Source organism: Oryctolagus cuniculus, chromosome 1 (genome assembly GCF_051225735.1).
Source record: "Oryctolagus cuniculus isolate XC-2025 breed Fujian yellow rabbit chromosome 1, ASM5122573v1, whole genome shotgun sequence".
Lineage (NCBI taxonomy): Eukaryota > Metazoa > Chordata > Mammalia > Lagomorpha > Leporidae > Oryctolagus > Oryctolagus cuniculus.
The window spans coordinates 182237440-182256032 of NC_142867.1; the positions used below are offsets into that span (position 1 = coordinate 182237440).

The following is an 18593-nucleotide window of genomic DNA, read 5'->3' on the forward strand; positions in this document are numbered from 1 at the left end:
GGGGAAGGAGGGGAAGGGGGAAAAGGGGGAAAAGGGGGAAAGGGAAGGAGAAGGAAGGGAGGGGAGGGAAGGAGGCAAAAAAAAGAAAAGAAACTAAGTATTTGGGACCGGCTCTGTGGCGTAGCAGGTAAAGCCACCGCCTGCAGTGCCAGCATCCCATATGCGCACCAGTTCAAGTCCTGGCTGCTCCACTTCCAATCCAGCTCTCTGCTATGGCCTGGGAAAGCAGTGGAAGATGGCCCAAGTGTTTGGGACCCTAAACCAGCGTAGGAGACCTGGAAGAAGCTCCAGTCTCCTGGCTTTGGATTGGCCCATCTCTGGCCATTGCAGCCAACTGGGGACTGAACCAGCAGATGGAAGACCTGTCTCTTTCTATCTGCCTCTCTGTAACTCTGCCTTTTGAATAAATAAATAAATCTTAAAAAAAGAAAAATGCCAAGTGTTTAGGCCATAATCTCTGCCTTCCCAGGCACTTTCACAAGAAACTAGATAGGAAGCAAGTAGCTGAGACTCAAACCAGCACTCCAATATGGGATGCAGGCATCTCAAGCAATGGCTTAACCCCCTGTGCCGAAACACCCAACCTCTCTTAGAAAGTCATTTAATGGCCGGCGCCGCGGCTCACTAGGCTAATCCTCCACCTAGCGGCGCCGGCACACCGGGTTCTAGTCCCGGTCGGGGCACCGGATTCTGTCCCGGTTGCCCCTCTTCCAGGCCAGCCCTCTGCTGTGGCCAGGGAGTGCAGTGGAGGATGGCCCAGGTGCTTGGGCCCTGCACCCGCATGGGAGACCAGGAAAAGCACCTGGCTCCTGGCTCCTGCCATCGGATCAGCGCGGTGTGCCAGCCGCAGCGCGCCGGCCGCGGCGGCCATTGGAGGGTGAACCAACGGCAAAGGAAGACCTTTCTCTCTGTCTCTCTCTCTCTCACTGTCCACTCTGCCTGTCAAAAAAAAAAAAAAAAGAAAGTCATTTAAGCTTGCTAGCTCAGTAAATTATTTTTAAAACAGGTATAACTGCAATCTTAAAGTTACAACAGCTAAATGAAATATGTATTAAGTATCTAACAATGGCCTCCACACTTTTCAGATGCTAATATGTATCTCCTCCCTAACACACTCATTTTGGATAATGATTTTGCATAAAGCAGACTAGAGAATGGTTTCTTGGTAAAGTGGCAGAGTCTCTAATTTGTTATATTAATAAAGGAATGTAACACTTCAGATTTTCTCTTCCTCTTTCTTCTCCATAGCGAAAAGGATAGTTGAAGTGCTTTCTTCTCTCTCTTCTTACATTAAGACTGGTCTTCAAACTGGAACACAACAAACAACTTAAAGAAAGTCAATCTGAGATAAGTGAAGAGAGATGAACTATTAGGCCAGTCTCCTTCTGGAACTCCCAGCTATTCTCTCATTACTAGTTTTATTTCATGTTTACGATCTAGGGCTCTACAGAAGGTACTATATGTGCCATCACCCTGGCAGTGCCTATTTCATTCCACTTGGTTTACAGAAGGCAATGGCATGTGTCCACTTAGATACAGACAAGACTTCTGGGCTACAGGGCATCATGCAGTTAGGCCGGACTATACATGCATTACAAGTTATTTTACCCCACATTCAGTTCTCTCAAGTTATTCGGGGGCTATTCTATAAGGCAGAGGTGGGGAACTTTTTCTCTGCCAGGGGCCATTATCAACTTAAAAATTAGCCTGCTATAAATTTAGTTAACTTCAAGTCTTGCCTGCAGTTGCCTTGGCAGGACTAGACCAAATTATTTTGCAAGCCCTCTATGGCCTGCAGGCCAGACATTCCCCAACCCTGCACAGGTAGCAGAAAATGTTAATGGCTTTGAGCAGTAAACAATAGAAACTAGCTAAGTTCCTGAAAACAGCATCCCCACCTTGCAAAAGAATAACAACAACAACAAAACAGGCTCATTAATTTTTAATTTATATTTTTGTTAAAATATAAAACTAGGATTAAATTAAACTCTCAATGTCTAAATTAGACTAAATACAAATCTAATGGACAACCCACTGAATGGATTTATAAGTTGATAACGTTCCTTAGGTGTCTAGTCACCTGCTTCCACCTTTTTTACAAATTCATCCTGCCCCCATCTTCATTTATCTTCACGTGCACTTTATTCCATCAAACACCATTTCTCAGGATCAATCTACTTGAATAATCATTAATCCTGTTTAGAGCTTTCCCAATTTTAAAATCTGTCATCTTGCCAACATATCCCAAGATACCACTTTTCTCACTTTTTTTGGGTTAGGACAAGAATGTTTCATAAAGATCTAATAAAAGTGGTTTCTCTAAAAATGAAAGATCAGTATATTCAATGGCTATTATATTAACCACTTAATAAAGTATACCAAAACTAGTCATCCTTATTTCAATTAACTGAAACTATAATTCCATAATTTAAACTACTACTTTTGTCACTTACTTAATACTTTCAAGATTATTCAAGTCAAAATGGTTTCCCACAACTTTGACATTTGCTTTCCTTCTGTTTCACATCTCAACCCCATCTCCCTACAAAGACAAAATCCAAATACACTTTCTTTCCCTAAAAACATTACAGACGGCTAAAAAGCATTTACAATTTCTAGATCTTGAAAAAGACTGTTACACTTCCAATGTGTATTTAAGTTATAAATCAGTTTCTGTTCCATAACAAAGTTTCCCTTTAAGTGCATCATGTTATATTAATTGGGAACTGCTTCAAGTTGTCAAGTCAGATGGAGGTTCTTCTGCATCAAGGCTCTTTCCCAAGATCTCTTCTTCTGCAAAAGTGATTTTTTAAAAAAGGGATAAGAAAACATTATAAAGAAAAATAAGTAGGACAGATTCCAAGTAGTAGCAAATTTCAATCTAGTAAAATATTCATTCTCAACTACAAAGTTACTAGAATTCTCACTGAAGTATCTTTTCTTTAGAGATCAGTACATTGTTCCTAGAAAACTTTTCAACATACCAGTTTTTTAATTATCATGGGCAAATCATAGATATATAATGAACCTGTATTATCAGACCCATATCTGTCCTAACATACTGTTAAGAGCTAGTTTTTAACTATCTATGATAGAAATTATCAAGCATACTAAGTCAAAAGAATTATGATTACTCTAAGGTAACTACCACCTTGCTTCATTTATTAACACTAACTGTTATTGGTTGAATTGTGTCCCCCAGTAAGGTATATTGAAATACTAATCCCAGAGTGTAAATTTATTTGGAAAGAGAGTCATTTCAGATACAACACTAATATGGCTAATTCCTTTTTTTTTTTTTTTTTTTTTTTTTTTTGACAGGCAGAGTAGACAGTGAGAGAGAGAGACAGAGAGAAAGGTCTTCCTTTGCCGTTGGTTCACCCTCCAATGGCCGCCGCGGCCGGAGCGCTGCGGCCGGCGCACCATGCTGATCCGATGGCAGGAGCCAGGAGCCAGGTGCTTTTCCTGGTCTCCCATGGGGTGCAGGGCCCAAGCACTTGGGCCATCCTCCACTGCACTCCCTGGCCACAGCAGAGGGCTGGCCTGGAAGAGGTGCAACAGGGACAGAATCCGGCGCCCCGACCGGGACTAGAACCCGGTGTGCCGGCGCCGCTAGGCAGAGGATTAGCCTAGTGAGCTGCGGCGCCGGCCGGCTAATTCCTTTTAAGAGACACAAGGGAAGAACACCATTTGATGATGGAGGCAGAGATAAGAGCTACACTGTCACAAGTGAAGGAAAGCCTGAGGCTACCAAAGGTTGGAAGAGGCAACAAAAGAAGCGTGTGCTGGCAGTTTCAGAAGGAACATGGCCTTGCCAAGACCCTGATTTGAGACTCAGCCTCTATAATTTAATGTCTCCAGAGACAATAAATTGCTGTTAAGCCATTCAGTTTGTGGTACTTTGTTACAGAAACCCTCGGAAATTCATACACAGACCAATCTCGTTTTGTTTTGTTCTCATCTGCCCACTACCAAATTTCCTTCAAAGCAAATCACAGGTATTATACCATTACAACAGTAAAACAGTATTTCTAAACATTTTGAAAACCATCTTCCACCCTACTAGAAGATTTCTGATATACTTTAAGCAGTAAGATTCAGGTTTTGGGGGATTTTTCCCACCCATGGCCCAAAGTCAATTGTAAATTAATGTATCAACAGAGTTCCCAAATATATGCATAAGATGAGAATTCACTCTTTTCATCCTAGAAGGTGAAAGAATCAGAAGCGCATTTTGTCATGCAACATTCATTACATATAATTTGTATGCCAAGGAAAACTTCCCACAAGTGCATAGGCACAGATCTAGCAAAATCTTACCTTTTAAATTTGGCAGAAATTCTCCAAGACCACATGGTATTGTGCTCTTCAATCTTTGCTGCACTGGAGAAAACTTAATTAGTGGTGAAAGAGACCGTTTTCTTTCACCAAGGGACACACGTAAAGATGGTTTTGAATAGTCACTGTGCAAATCATGAGTGCCCAGAAAGCTAAGCAAATCATCTGCTTGCATGTTTTGCTGAGTAGGGCTCAATTCTGGTTTGTGTCTTTCAAGTATTTCAGGAGTAGAGAGGTACAATTCTTCTCTTTTCTTGGAAAGAGATTTCTTCCGAGCCTCAAAACTACTGCAAATAGCCTGTAAACTGAAGTCTGATTCTGGAGTAGTCCGTCTTTCTCCCAGAGTATCTGCTGGAAAAATGCCACTGTGTGCAGGACTCTGAGGTTCCACTTTAAAACTAGTCTCTGAACTACAGGAACTATTAAGACTTAAGTGACCAACTTCTTCAGGAAGAGTTTCATGTAATATCCCAAAATCCATATCCTTTAAACTCTTGGAACTAATACCACTTGATATTTGAAAAGAGTTCCATAACATGGTTTTATGCATGGAAGGTTCATCATAAGAAGTTTGTGAGTGGTCCAATATTTTAACATAGTCTTCTCCCCTGCTACCCATCACATCTGTCCTACCACCTACAGCAGGGGAAAATGTCTCTATTTGGCTACTTTCTGAAAGTTTGGTGGGTAAAGCTACACATCCCACTTCTTGTTTGCAAGTTATTTTCCTATTTAACAAATCTGACTGATTTTGTGCTGGTGATTCACCTATGGGATGGGTCTCCAGATGCTTCTGGGGTGTACCACTAAGGCAATCTGAAACAACTTTCTCTCCTGACAAATGAGATGGACCAAAATCTGACACAGTGGTTGGTGAGAGGAAACAGGCCATGCTAAATTCTCTTTGATCATGTAACACAGGTGAAGATTCTGACAATACTTCTTTATGTTCAGTATCCATTAGAATTGGTTCTACATTTCCGTTATCTTCCACTTCAATAGCTTTTCTCCATGAGGTCTTAATTTCAGTTACTAATTGAAGGAGGAGAAAAAAGAAAATTTACTTAAAATAAAAACAAAATTTACTAATCTCAAACATACAGCGTGCAATTAAAACATTTCTAGTACTGAAGGTAACGCTATTGACTTAGTTTGTGTTTCAAAAAATACAGTGGTTTTGACAAGCCTCCACTAAACAACAAACCTCAACAATATCAAAAAACTATCTCCAAATGAACATACACAGGCAAACACATATAACAAAAGTGTTCCTAAAATACACACAGACTTTTACATAGCACACCTGAGTTCCACATATAATTCATTTTGTTGTTGATCTAGGCCAGGACTTGGCAACCTTTTAACATAATGGACCAGATAGTAATCAGAGGAATGAGGGTACTTGAAAAAGCTCATGGAGTGCCGGCGCTTGCGGTGCACTAGGCTAATCCTCCACCTACGGCGCCGGCACTCTGGGTTCTAGTCCCGGTTGGGGCGCCGGATTCTGTCCTGGTTGCTCCCCTTCCAGGCCAGCTCTCTGCTGTGGCCTGGGAAGGCAGTGGAGGATGGCCCAAGTGCTTGGGCCCTGCACCCGCATAGGAAACCAGGAGGAAGCACCTGGCTCCTGGCTTCGGATCGGCGCAGCACGCCGGCCATAGTGGCCATTTAGGGGGTGAACCAACAGAAGGAAGACCTTTCTCTCTGTCTCTCTCACTGTCTAACTCTGCCTATCAAGGAAAAAAAAAGTTCATGGAGGGTGAGCATTTGGCACAGCATTTAAGTCTCCACTTGGAGCACCCACATCCCACATAGGAGTGCCTAGGCTCAAGTTCTACCTCTGCTGCTGAGCCAGCTTCCTGCTAATGTGCATCTGAAAGGCAGCAGATGATAGCTCAAGTATTTGGGTCCCAGACTGATTTTGGGCTCCTTACTTCAACCATTACTGTTTCAGGCATTTGGGGAGTGAACCAGTGGGTGGAAGAGCTCTTTCTCTCTCTCTCTCTTTTTTTTTTTTTTTTTTTTTTTTTTTTTTTTTTGACAGGCAGAGTGGACAGTGAGAGAGAGAGACAGAGAGAGAAAAGTCTTCCTTTTTGCCGTTGGTTCACCCTCCAATGGCCGCTGCGGCCGGCGCGCTGCGGCCCGCGCACCGCGCTGATCCTATGGCAGGAGCCAGGTACTTATCCTGGTCTCCCATGGGGTGCAGGGCCCAAGCACTTGGGCCATCCTCCACTGCACTCCCTGGCCACAGCAGAGAGCTGGCCTGGAAGAGGGGCAACCGGGACAGAATCCGGTGCCCCAACCGGGACTAGAACCCGGAGTGCCGGCGCCACAGGTGGAGGATTAGCCTATTGAGCCGTGGCACCGGCCCCTCTCTCTGCCTTTCAAATATATATGAATAAATAATTTTTAAAAGGTCATCGAAAATAAAATGAAGATAAAAATTTTAAATATACACTTTATATCTCAACTTAAGTGCCATAAAGTTCAAAACACTTTTAAAAGCAAAGAACCCTGGGGCCGGTGCTGTGACGCAGTGGGTTAACGCCCTGGCCTGAAGCGCTGGCATCCCATATGGGTGCCAGTTCTAGTCCCAGCTGCTCCTCTTCCGATCCAGCTCTCTGCTATGGCCTGGGAGAGCAGTAAAGGATGGCCCAAGTCCTTGGGCCCCTGCACCCACGTGGGAGACCAAGAAGAAGCTCCTGGCTCCTGGCTTCGGATCGGCGCAGCTGTAGCTGTTGTGGCCATCTAGGGAGTGAACCATCGGATGGAAGACCGCTCTCTCTCTCTGCCTCTCCTCTCTCCGTGTAATTCTGACTTTCAAATAAATAAATAAATCTTTTAAAAAAATAAAATAAAATAAAAATATATTTAATCATTTGATCAAGATGATCTGCCTACATAGGGACACTAATATTAGAACTCTGACTATACAAATTTTAATTAACAGGAAAAAAAGTGTTCAGCAGTCTCACTAGTTTTCCAGGGGTAAAGATCTATGCACACTAGTCTTTGGTTGATGCTTCTGGTTACTGATTGGGAAAACACAGCCTTTAAGGGTCTAAATGTAGATCACAGGACAGTTCTAGAGGCCAGATTTTTTTTTAAATAGTCAAATAAAATACTTTCCAGAAAAAAAACAACAAAATTGTGTACTATCAGAGTTAGTATTTAGCCTAGTCATTAAGACAGTTGCATCCCATATGGGAATTCCTAGGTTCAATTCCTGACTCGAACTCCTGACTCCAATTTTCCACCAATGCACATCCTGGAAGGCAGGCGTGATAGCTCAAGTAATAGGGTTCTCACATTCCAGCTTCAGCCCCAGCTGTTGTAGATATGAGAAGTGAACCAGCAAATGGAAGCTCTCTATTTAACTCTCTCTCTTTCCCTTTCTTTCTCTCTCCTGCTAAAATTTTAAGAATGTTTATTATCAGGGCTAATTTTACCTCTGTATACTAAGTCTACTAAAGCCACAAAATAATACTGCTGAAAGACTGCTGTGTAAACGAGAGTGCACACACTTAATAATTCAGTAAAAGTTCCTTACCACAGAACAAATAAAGAGCCAAGATACAGAAAAGAGCTTTCAATGTCCCGATAAATCTATCAGGCCATGATTCTAACAGTGTTCATGTCTAAGAAAGAAAGAAAAAAAAAAGCATCACTAACTTACTTAAGTTTTCTGGAGTTCGGGGAATTTGGTTCCTTGTTAAGAAGGGGTTAGAAACTAGAGAGTCAATCAGTTCCTCTAATTTTACTTCTTTTCCTTCAGAGAGCTGTGGTGAATCAGATAAAACTGCTTTTGCAACCTAAAACAGAAAGGAAAAACAAAAATGACCACGCCCATTGGTAGAATGCAGCAAAAACCTTAAGAGTGAACACTTCACAGTCAGCAACTTTTAACATATGGCACAAAAAAAGAGCAACAATGAAGTTCCCAGATACAGATAATGTAGGTACAATCCTGTAAAGTGATTTTTTCTTATCTAAAGTAGATAGCCCATTATAAAGAAGAAAACAGGTAAGATTTTTTTTTTAAGATTTATTTATTGGGGCTGGCGCTGTGGCGCAGTGGGTTAATGCCCTGGCCTGAAGCACTGGCATCCCATATGGTTGCTGGTTCAAGACCCGGCTGCTCTACTTCCTGTCCAGCTCCCTGCTATGGCTTGGGAAAGCAGTAGAAGATGGCCCAAGTCCTTGGGCCCCTGCACTCACGTGGGAGACCTGGCTCCTGGCTTCCGATCGGTGCAGCTCCGGCTGTTGCGGCTATTTGAGGAGTGAACCATCGGATGGAAGACGTCTCTCTCTCTCTCTCTCTCTCTGCCTCTCCTCTCTCAGTGTAACTCTCTTTCAAATAAATAAATAAATCTTACAAAAAAATTTATTTATTTGAAAGGCAGAGTGACAGAGAGAAGAGAGGGAGGAAAGTAGGGAGGGAGAGAAAGAGATCAATCTTCCATGTGCTGGTTCACTCCCCAAATGGCAGCAACAAACAGGGATGGACCAGGCTGAAGCTAAGAGCCTGGAATGACATTTCGGTCTCCCACATGTGTGGAGTGAGTCAAGGTACTTGCCACCACCTGCTCTTCTCCAAAGCACAATAGCAAGGAGGTGGATCAGAAGTGGAACAGCCAGGACTTGAACCAGCGCTCCTATATGAGATGACAGTGTCGTAGGTAGTGGCTTAACCCACTGTACAATAACACCAGCCCTTAGATAAGAATTTTTATACAAGGAAAGATTTAGGAGCAGTTTTGACTGCATAATGTCCTAAGCTGTTACCTAACACATCTTTTTTTTTTTTTAACTTTTAGTTTATTTATTTGAAAGACAGAGTTACAGAAAGAGAGGGAGAGACAAAGAGAGAGAATTTTCCACCTGCTAGTTCACTCCCCAAATGGCCACAATGGCTGGAGCTGAACAAGGCCAAAGTTAAGAGGCGGAAGCTCCATCCAGATCTCACATGTGGGATCAGGGGTCCAAGCACTTGGGGCATCCTCTGCTGCCTTCCCAAGCACATTAGCAGGGAGCTGGATTGGAAGTAGAGCAGCCGGGACTCAAAAGTGGCACCCACATAGGATGCCAGTGTTGCAGGTGGTGGCTTAACCCACTACACTACAATGCTGGACCCTCTGTCACATCTTTGAGCTTGACAACTCTGTATATACTAAAATGACTACTTTTAAAGCATACATACTTTTCTCCTACTTTCACAATAATACCTCTATTAACAAACAGAATACACTGACAACTTGTTTCTTTGTAAGAAACTTCATTATCAGATCTAAATTACTGTACAAGGCATAAGGATACATACTAAAATACAGAAAAGAAAGTGTAGGGGCCAGTATTGTGGTGTAGCAGGTAAAGCTGCTGTCTGGGGGTTGGCGCTGTGGTGTTAGCAGGTAAAAGCCATTGCCTGCAGTGCCAGCATCCCATATGGGCGCTGGTTTGAATCCCAGCTGCTCCACTTTCCAGCCAGCTCTCTGTTATGTCCTGGGAAAGCAGTGGAAGATGGTCCGAGTCCTTGGGCCGCTGCAACCGCATGGGAGATCCAGAAGAAGCTCCTGGCTCCTGGCTTCAGACTGGCTCCGGTCATTGGGGCCACTTGGGGAGTAAAACAACAGATGGAAGACCTCTCTTTCTCTGCCTCTGCCTCTGTAACTCTGTCTTTCAAATAAATAAATAAACCTTAAAAATGTATAAAATATGAAAATAGCCCTTTCTTGAGACTATAATCAAACTAGCCCAAGAACAGAGAAGGCTTCTCTACCAACAAAAAACATAACTGCGTGGAATTCAAATAATATCTCTTGCTATAAATACTATCAAAGAACATTAATTTTACTTTACTTTCAGAGCTTTATGGGACTGTAGGACTCTCCTATTTCATCCTATCCTACTGCTAATCTAAATCTTTTCAACCAGAAAAGGCACCTTTTCTTCCATAATTATCAAACAAAAAAGGCTATCCATCTTTTCTTCAATGTAGAATCAATAAGGAGAATCAACAGAACTTTAAAGATTTAAAAGTATTTAGGGGCTATGAAACAAGTCTTCTCGTGACAATCAAGGAAAATCACTGACATCCAGTTCTCTTATACGGACAATGTTCCTTTACTTGAACCAGGTCTGGGACAAAGGAGAGAACTCCAACACCAATACATATGAAACCAAATGTTTCTTTCAGTCTTTCAAAAATAAAGAGTAACTGACTTATTTTCTGGCTGCTTAATCAAATTCAAACAACGATAAGGGATGTTATGCAAAACACTATAAAAATAACAATGAATGGTATATTTAATTTCATAAACTGAGTCTGTTAAGTACTGAGCTATATAGTATTATGTAGTCACTAGTGAAAAGCAGAATAGTGTGAAATGACAAGATTGATTAGGAAAATCAAGTTCATAAACAACAATGCATTCAGCCATATTTGAAATATTTAGGAAGCAAAAGCAACAAAACCTTCATTCAGTGATAATATATCGCATATTTTTATTCAAATATTCAAAAAAGGAAGCTCAGCTAAGCAACAGATAATATTAACAAAGTATATTGGTTGCATTTTTCAAGTAATTTATGTAATTGTTAATCCCCAAAGTATTATTCATGTATTATACGTGTAGAATATACAGCTTTTGGTGAATTTATAGTAGAAAGGTCAGTGGGTTCTAAACCATGGATGTGATCTTAACTAAAGAAGTTTATATAAACTTTTTTTTTTTTGACAGGCAGAGTGGACAGTGAGAGAGAGACAGAGAGAAAGGTCTTCCTTTTCCGTTGGTTCACCCTCCAATGGCCTCTGCGGCCAGCACACTGCACTGATCCGAAGCCAGGAGCCAGGTGCTTCTCCTGGTCTCCCATGCAGGTGCAGGGCCCAAGGACTTGGGCCATCCTCCACTGCACTCCCGGGCCATAGCTGAGAGCTGGACAGCAAGAGGAGCGACCGGGACAGAATCCAGCACCCTGACCAGGACTAGAACCCAGGGTGTCGGCGCTGCAGGCGGAGGATTAGCCTATTGAGCCACAGCACTGGCCATTTATATAAACTTAATTTCTACTTTTCAGGAGGACCAATTTTGCTTTAATCCAGATTTTTAATATCTGTAAACTTCTTTCCCTCAAATTACCCAAGTTAATCAACAAGTAATTCTATTTTATTTCTGATCACAGTATCAGAAAATTAAATATTTAAGTATACATATTAAAGACATTCTCTAACCTCTTCTACCAGATGATCTTGCTCTTTTTGGAATGGATCACTGTTGGCAGGCACAGACACTCCAAATGCACTACTCTCTGTATCTTTTGCAATATTTGGTAACAGAGAATCTTCCACTTCGAACTCTGATGTTTTCTTAGAAATTATTTCATTTTTCTCTTTGGGAGTTCTCATCTTTGTGTCCTAAAGAAGACAGACATGTAATGTTAAAACCTTACTAATCAAGCCTCATCTAGAGGCTTTCTTCATTAGAATCTGCTGAGTTATCATGAATCTATAAAAGGCTGTTAATATTATCGTGAAATTACATCTTCATTGACAAAATTAAACAAACCTGCTATTCCCACTTAGCAACAGTGTAAATAGAAATGATAACATGCAAATACTAGGAAATGTTAAAACAGAATTATATGTAATTAATCTGTAAAAGCAATTAAAATACTTTATCATAATTTGGTACAGTCAGCATTAATTGAAAAATATATTGAAATGTACCTTTTCAAGTAGAGAAACATTGTTTTTGTCTAATGATGAAGCTGGCTGCAACAGAAAAGAAGAGGCAGGGCTAAAAGGAAAATAGAAGACAAATCCAAGTTGTAAACAAGAAAGAACTCCATTCACCTAATGCACCTAAATATTCTAAACAAACTGTCTGCCCCGTATCTGTCCGTTACGATTTCTCTCAATTCGTTCCGGTCATCAAAAGGCAGTTTATTCTAGGGAGGCATCGTGACAATCAGAGCAGCACCTCAGCTCAATTTGTGTATCAGCCTCCCAATTATGAATGTTTTACTTACCTGCTATATTTTTTAACTCTATAGTATTTTTTAAAAGGGTTAAATAGCTTGGTGTACACTCAAAAACTTGAGTACATGTTAAAAACAAATTGAATTAACTAGATTCACATTATTATAATGTCTTCATAGTCCATACAATTTCACTGTAGCAAAGCCTTTAAGATTCTTTTGATATTTCATGTCCAACATCAGTTTATTCTATGCTAAATTTTTCTCTAAAGTAAGTATATTACATACACAATAAAATCATACAGTTCTTCAGAATTTTAGTTTACTGCATTCTGTATATCATATTCCTTAATATTTTAAAATTCCCTGCCCCTTTGGATAAACATTAAAACCTCATCCATCTTTTCACACTAATTATGTTATTAATTTTAAAAACCTTAAAAGAATAAGCTGAAAGCAACTTCTTAGATCTTGAAAGATCTATGAAACTCAAAGGCCAAAATCTTTTCTACTCTAGCAATATGAATGACAGGATTATGAAGAGTCCACTTTCAATAGCAAGTATCTTGGTGCTTTGCTTTCTTTTTCTTTTTCTTTTTCTTTTTTTTTTTTTTTTTTGACAGGCAGAGTGGACAGTGAGAGAGAGATACAGAGAGAAAGGTCTTCCTTTGCCGTTGGTTCACCCTCCAATGGCCGCTGCGGCCGGCGCACTGCAGCCGGTGCACCGTGCTGATCTGAAGGCAGGAGCCAGGTGCTTCTCCTGGTCTCCCATGGGGTGCAGGGCCCAAGCATTTGGGCCATCCTCCCCTGCACTCCCGGGCCATAGCAGAGAGCTGGCCTGGAAGAGGGGCAACCGGGACAGAATCCGGCGCCCCAACCGGGACTAGAACCCGGTGTGCCGAGTCCACCTTCAACAGCAAGTATCTTGGTGCTTTGCTTTCTTTGCATAGCCACAGGAACAAAATTAACAGCTGTGCAAATATTTTACATAATAGCAAATATAATTTTTAAAACTTTTAAAAACCACATACTCTTGGAATCCTTATCTATATGCCAAACATAATTCAAAATCATTGCAATCACTGACACTTTAATTCAGCATTAACAGGAGATAACCCAGATATCAAAAGCAAAGGATCACTCATTTAGAGATATTTTATCTTAATTTTAGCAAAAATTTTACATTGAAATTACCACAAAGCCCTTCAAAACACAGCCAGCGTTCTCTGAATTAATGTACTAAGGTACTACCACTAGATGGTGAGGACAAAGCTTATTGCCAGGAGCTAATGTAATGCTTGAGAGAACAATGCATGTATTAAGTATTTGAAAGACTGACCAAATCAATGAGTAAACATCCCTTGAAGATAAGCTTCCACAGGTGACAACAAATGTGTCTATTTAAATAATTCTTGTGAAACTTTGTAATAGACAATAATGGAAGTATATTTTATACCCTCCCCACCCCCCAATTCTGAATGGGCAATATGCCATTAAACCCTACTAACATAACAACACAAGACAATTTTAAAGCAGCCCTGGCTGTCTTAACTCTATATCCAATTGCCATGCCAACACTGAAGCCCATGAAATCCTAACCTGAAACATAAAGGTTGGGGCTGGCACTTTGGCGTAGCAGGTAATGCTGCCACCTGCAGTGCCAGCATCCCTTATGAGCACCAGTTCAAGTCCCAGCTACTCCACTTCCGATCCAGTTCTCTACTATGGCCTGGGAAAGCAGTAGAAGCTGTCCCAAGTGCTTGGACTCCTGCACCGACATGAGACACCCAGAAGAAGCTCTAGGCTCCTGGCTTCAGATTGGCCCAGCTCCAGCCATTACAGCCATTTGAAGAGTGAAACAACAATGGAAGACCCCTCTCTCTCTTTGCCTCTCTGTAACTCTCCCTTTCAAATAAATAAATCTTAAAAAATAAATAAATAAAAATAAAATAAAAGGTATTGATCCTTTTGTAGGAAGTTACCCTAAGGTGAGGGTACTTCCAAAAGAAACAAGTGACATACTTTTCATAGTAGTAAAAAAATTACGTAAAACCTAAACACAAAAATAAAATCTATAAAAATAAATGCAATTTTGCAAAGACACTGCAAGTGAAAAGTTTTAACATGTTAGGCCGGTGCCAGGGCTCTCTAGGCTAATCCTCCGCCTTGCGGCGCAGGCACACTAGGTTCTAGTCCTGGTCGGGGCGCCGGATTCTGTCCCGGTTGCCCCTCTTCCAGGCCAGCTCTCTGCTATGGCCAGGGAATGCAGTGGAGGATGGCCCAAGTACTTGGGCCCTGCACCCCATGGGAGACCAGGATAAGTACCTGGCTCCTGCCATCGGATCAGCGCGGTGCAACGGCCACAGCGCGCTGGCCATGGCGGCCATTGGAGGGTGAACCAATGGCAAAGGAAGACCTTTCTCTCTGTCTCTCTCTCACTGTCCACTCTGCCTGTCCAAAAAAAAAAAGAAAAAAAAGTTTTAACATGTTGATTAAACATATACATACACACAAAACTGCTTATACGAAGCTAATGTTTAGAAAACTTTTTATGTTAGAATGACTGTATCTATACTTTGGTTAAAACTAAATTTACATGATTAGCATATAAAGCCTAGAAAAGAACTTGAGAAAAAACACCTACTAGTAATACTAGTAATTTATTAGAAATTTTAGCCAATCATTTTTCATTTTTATTTGCTGCTATTGTTACAATATACAATTAGCAAAGAAAGGACAGATAAAAGTTATAAAAAGATAAAGCGATGAGACTGGAAATACATTTCTAACTCAAAGGTGTTCAGCTGGCATGTATGTAATATATTGCCCCATCTTTGAAATGCAATAAAGAAGAAAAGTAGAGGTTAAAGACAGTGAACAGCATCACCAGCACTAGAAATATGGAACCCTCTCAAAAATGATTGCAAAGAAAGATTGTGCCCACAATGCACACAGCAAAGGCATTACCAATCACTGGATTTTGGCTATAAGGATGGTGTAGCTTACATCAGTGCATTCTGATTAAAACCAGCAATGAGATTTATAGAAGACTCCTATTTGGTGCCTATGAATAACAACAGCAAATCAATGAGCTAATAAGCAACACACTCTAAAAACTACATACTTTCCATGGTTTTTAATTGAATAGTTACACTGACCACATCCATATTTGAATTTCCCAAATAATTACACTATTTGCAATGTAAGATGATGCCAACACACACAAAAACAATTGAACTACAAAAACTGGTACCCTCTCTAACTATAGTCTATCCATAAGATGTGATCACTGATGAAACATTTAATTACAAATACCTTTAGTAATGAAAAATTCTGAGCAATAAGATTACTTCCACATCCTATCACCTCAATTCTTTATGTCTTCTAGCAGTAAAAATCTTTTATGTACCATCAATCGTGTATCTCTTGCCACCCAAAGTTTTATACCTTCAATTTCCCAAACTTATAATTAAAATAAAGCATCAGAGAACAATTAAAAGACTCAGGAGCAGGCCAGCGTTGTGGTGCAGATGATTAAGCTGCCTCCTGCAATGCTGGCATCCCATATTGGCACCTATTGGCAACCTGACTGCTCCACTTCTGATCCAGCTCCTTGATAATGCACCTAGGAAAACAGCAGACATTCCAAATGCTTGAGAGACCTGGATGAAGCCCTTGGCTCCTGGTTTCATCATGGCCCAATCCCAGCTGTTGTAGCCATTTGAGGAGTGAACCAGCAGGTGGAAGCTCTTTTCTGCCTCTCCCTCTCTGTAACTCTCCCTTTCAAAAAAATAAATCTTTAAAAAAAAACTTTAAACAAAAATCTTTAAATAATAAATCTTAAAAAAAAAAAAAACCCTCAGGAGCTCAAAAGAGGATAAGTGCAGATAACAAAGAATATTAATGTGACTACTTTTTCCTGTATTAAGAGATTCCACTGGTAATCAAAAAAAATTTTAATTAAACCTAAGAATTTTCAGGGCCAGCACTGTAATGTGATAGGCTAAGCTTCTGCCTGCGGCGCCAGCATCCCATAGAGGCGCTGATTCATATCCCGGCTGTTCCTCTTCCAATCCATCTCTCTGCTGATGGCCTGGGAAAGCAGTGAAGGATGGCCCAAGTCCTTTGGCCCCTGCACCCACATAGGAGACCAGGAAGAAGCTCCTGGCTCCTGGCTTCAGATCAGCCCAGTTCCGGCCAATGCAGCCATTTGGGGAGTGAAACAACAGAGGATAGAAGGCCTTTCTCTCTCTCTGTAACTCTACCTCTCAAATACATAAATAAAATCTTTAAAAAAAGAAAAAAGATAAGTTTCAAAATTTTTAGTATCTGGTTCCTACAGAATTTTAAATTATAACTTTGTATAAAATTTGTCCAAAAAAAATCTTAAAGTGCAATGGAATTATAAATAAAATCTGTGGGGCCAGTGTTCTGATGCAGTGGGTAGTCTCCACCTGCAGTACCAGCATCCCAAATGGATGCCAGTTTGAGTCCCAGCTACTACACTCTGATCTAGCTCCCTGCTAAAGCACGTGGGAAAGCAGTGGAAGATGGCCAAAGTGCTTGGGACCCTGCATCCACGTAGGGTCCAGAAGAAGCTCCTGTCTCTTGGCTTCTGACTGGCACAGCTATGGCCACTGGGCCATTTGAGGAGTGAATCAATAGATGGAAGACCTCCCTCTCTCTGCCTCTCAGTAACTCTGCCTTTAAAGAAAATAAATAAATCTTACATAAGTAAATAAAATCTGCTTTATATGTTAATTTAGTATTCCCACTAATCATCAGTCTAGTAAAAGACCTTAATCAAAAGTTTTAATTTACTCTATCAAGCTAAGACAAATCAAAATCATAATCAAGACTGGTAAGCACTAACTATATCCCTCTAGCACATAGTAAAAACAAGTGTTACATACGGGTAAATGAAGAACAAAGCAGTAACTTTAGTACCTCTTCAATATCAAGTCTTCACAGATTTCATTATTTTTTTTTAGGTACTCAGAAAATCAACATCATCAAATCCAGTTTTAAGAATAAAAACATGATTCTGCAACTAGTCCTGCGTTCCTGTGAACTGAAAAGTTACTGCAGAGGCAACTGTCCATAGCTCAATTTCACATGAAAGTTTTGATTCTGATTATACTGTTTCAACTTATTATCTTATTATTAAGCGGATATAGCATTAACAGTGCTTTACTTAAAATTTAGAATTAGGCTGGCATTGTAGTACAGCAGGTTAAGTAGTTGTATTTGATTCCAAGATCCCATTTGAGAACATGGGTACGAGTCCTGGCTGCTATGTTTCCAATCCAGTTCCCTGCTAATGAGCCCGGGGAAAACCAATGGAGGATAATCCAAGTGTTTGGGCCCCTACCACCCACATGGGAGACTAAGATGAAGTTCTAAGACCCCTGGTTTCAGCCTGGCCCAAACCCAGATGTTGTAGCCATTTGGATAGTAACCTGTGCATGGATAATCTCTCCTTGACTCTATCTCTCCAGGTCTGTCACTCTTTCAAATAAATAAACCTTTTTAAATTAAAAAATAAAATTTAGAATTTTTTATAAGTTTCCTATGTATTATTTTCATATCTGTCTCTCATCTAGAAGATGTACAGAAAGATACCTATTTAGATGGAAGGGCAAACAAAGAAAAACAAAATAAAAAAGGTATCTTTTGAGTATGTATATGTTTGGTTACTGATTAATAATTAATTTCAATAACAAACAAAAGTACTCCCCAATTAAATTGTAGACATTTAGTCTATGGATTTTCTGCTTATATAATGTATCATCAGTTTTAAGAGCCAAGATGAAAAAACAAAGAAAACAGATAATAAAGAAATTGAGAATATTCCTGAAGAAATTTAGATCTGGGTTTTCTGTAGGTTAAATTTTGGGGATAGACTACATCAGAAGTCATCTAATTCTTCTTAAAGCATTTATCAAATGAGTAATCAAATATCCTAATATATTACAGAGATATAAGAGCAAGCTACTTAGGCTGAAATGGGAAAGGGTTTAGACTGACCACCAGCTAAATCAGATTCGTCCATAGAATCAAAGGGTTCTATAGAAGATAGTCTGAAAATTATCAGACTAGATGATCTCAAAAGCCTCCAAACTCTTGGAACACTCAATAGACAGAGAGCAGTTTCAAACGTATTCACACGTGGGGTGGCGGGCATTGTGGTGCAGCTGGTTAAGCTGCCTCATGAGACACCTGCATCCCACATCTGAGTGCTACTATAAATCCTGCTTCCTACACTTCTGATCCAGCTCCCTGCT

The 18593-nt window shown here is 40.5% G+C and overlaps 1 protein-coding gene and 1 non-coding gene across 10 annotated transcripts in view; both read right to left on the reverse strand.

Annotated features, from left to right (window-relative positions):
* Positions 1 to 1927: 1927 nt before the first annotated feature.
* HAUS6 (HAUS augmin like complex subunit 6) overlaps positions 1928 to 18593 on the reverse strand; it is a 53531-nt gene continuing 36865 nt past the window's right edge. For all 9 annotated transcript variants that reach the window (XM_002707973.6, XM_089317565.1, XM_089317591.1 and 6 more), the window contains 5 exons: positions 12059 to 12128; positions 11564 to 11746; positions 8012 to 8147; positions 4321 to 5370; positions 1928 to 2793 (listed from right to left, as the gene is read on the reverse strand). In XM_002707973.6, coding sequence (XP_002708019.3) covers positions 2732 to 2793; positions 4321 to 5370; positions 8012 to 8147; positions 11564 to 11746; positions 12059 to 12128 — 1501 coding nt within the window. In that variant the 3' untranslated portion in view covers positions 1928 to 2731. The remainder of the gene's footprint in view (positions 2794 to 4320; positions 5371 to 8011; positions 8148 to 11563; positions 11747 to 12058; positions 12129 to 18593) is intronic.
* On the reverse strand, positions 12210 to 12340 carry LOC127485162 (small Cajal body-specific RNA 8). The gene has a single exon (XR_007912331.3).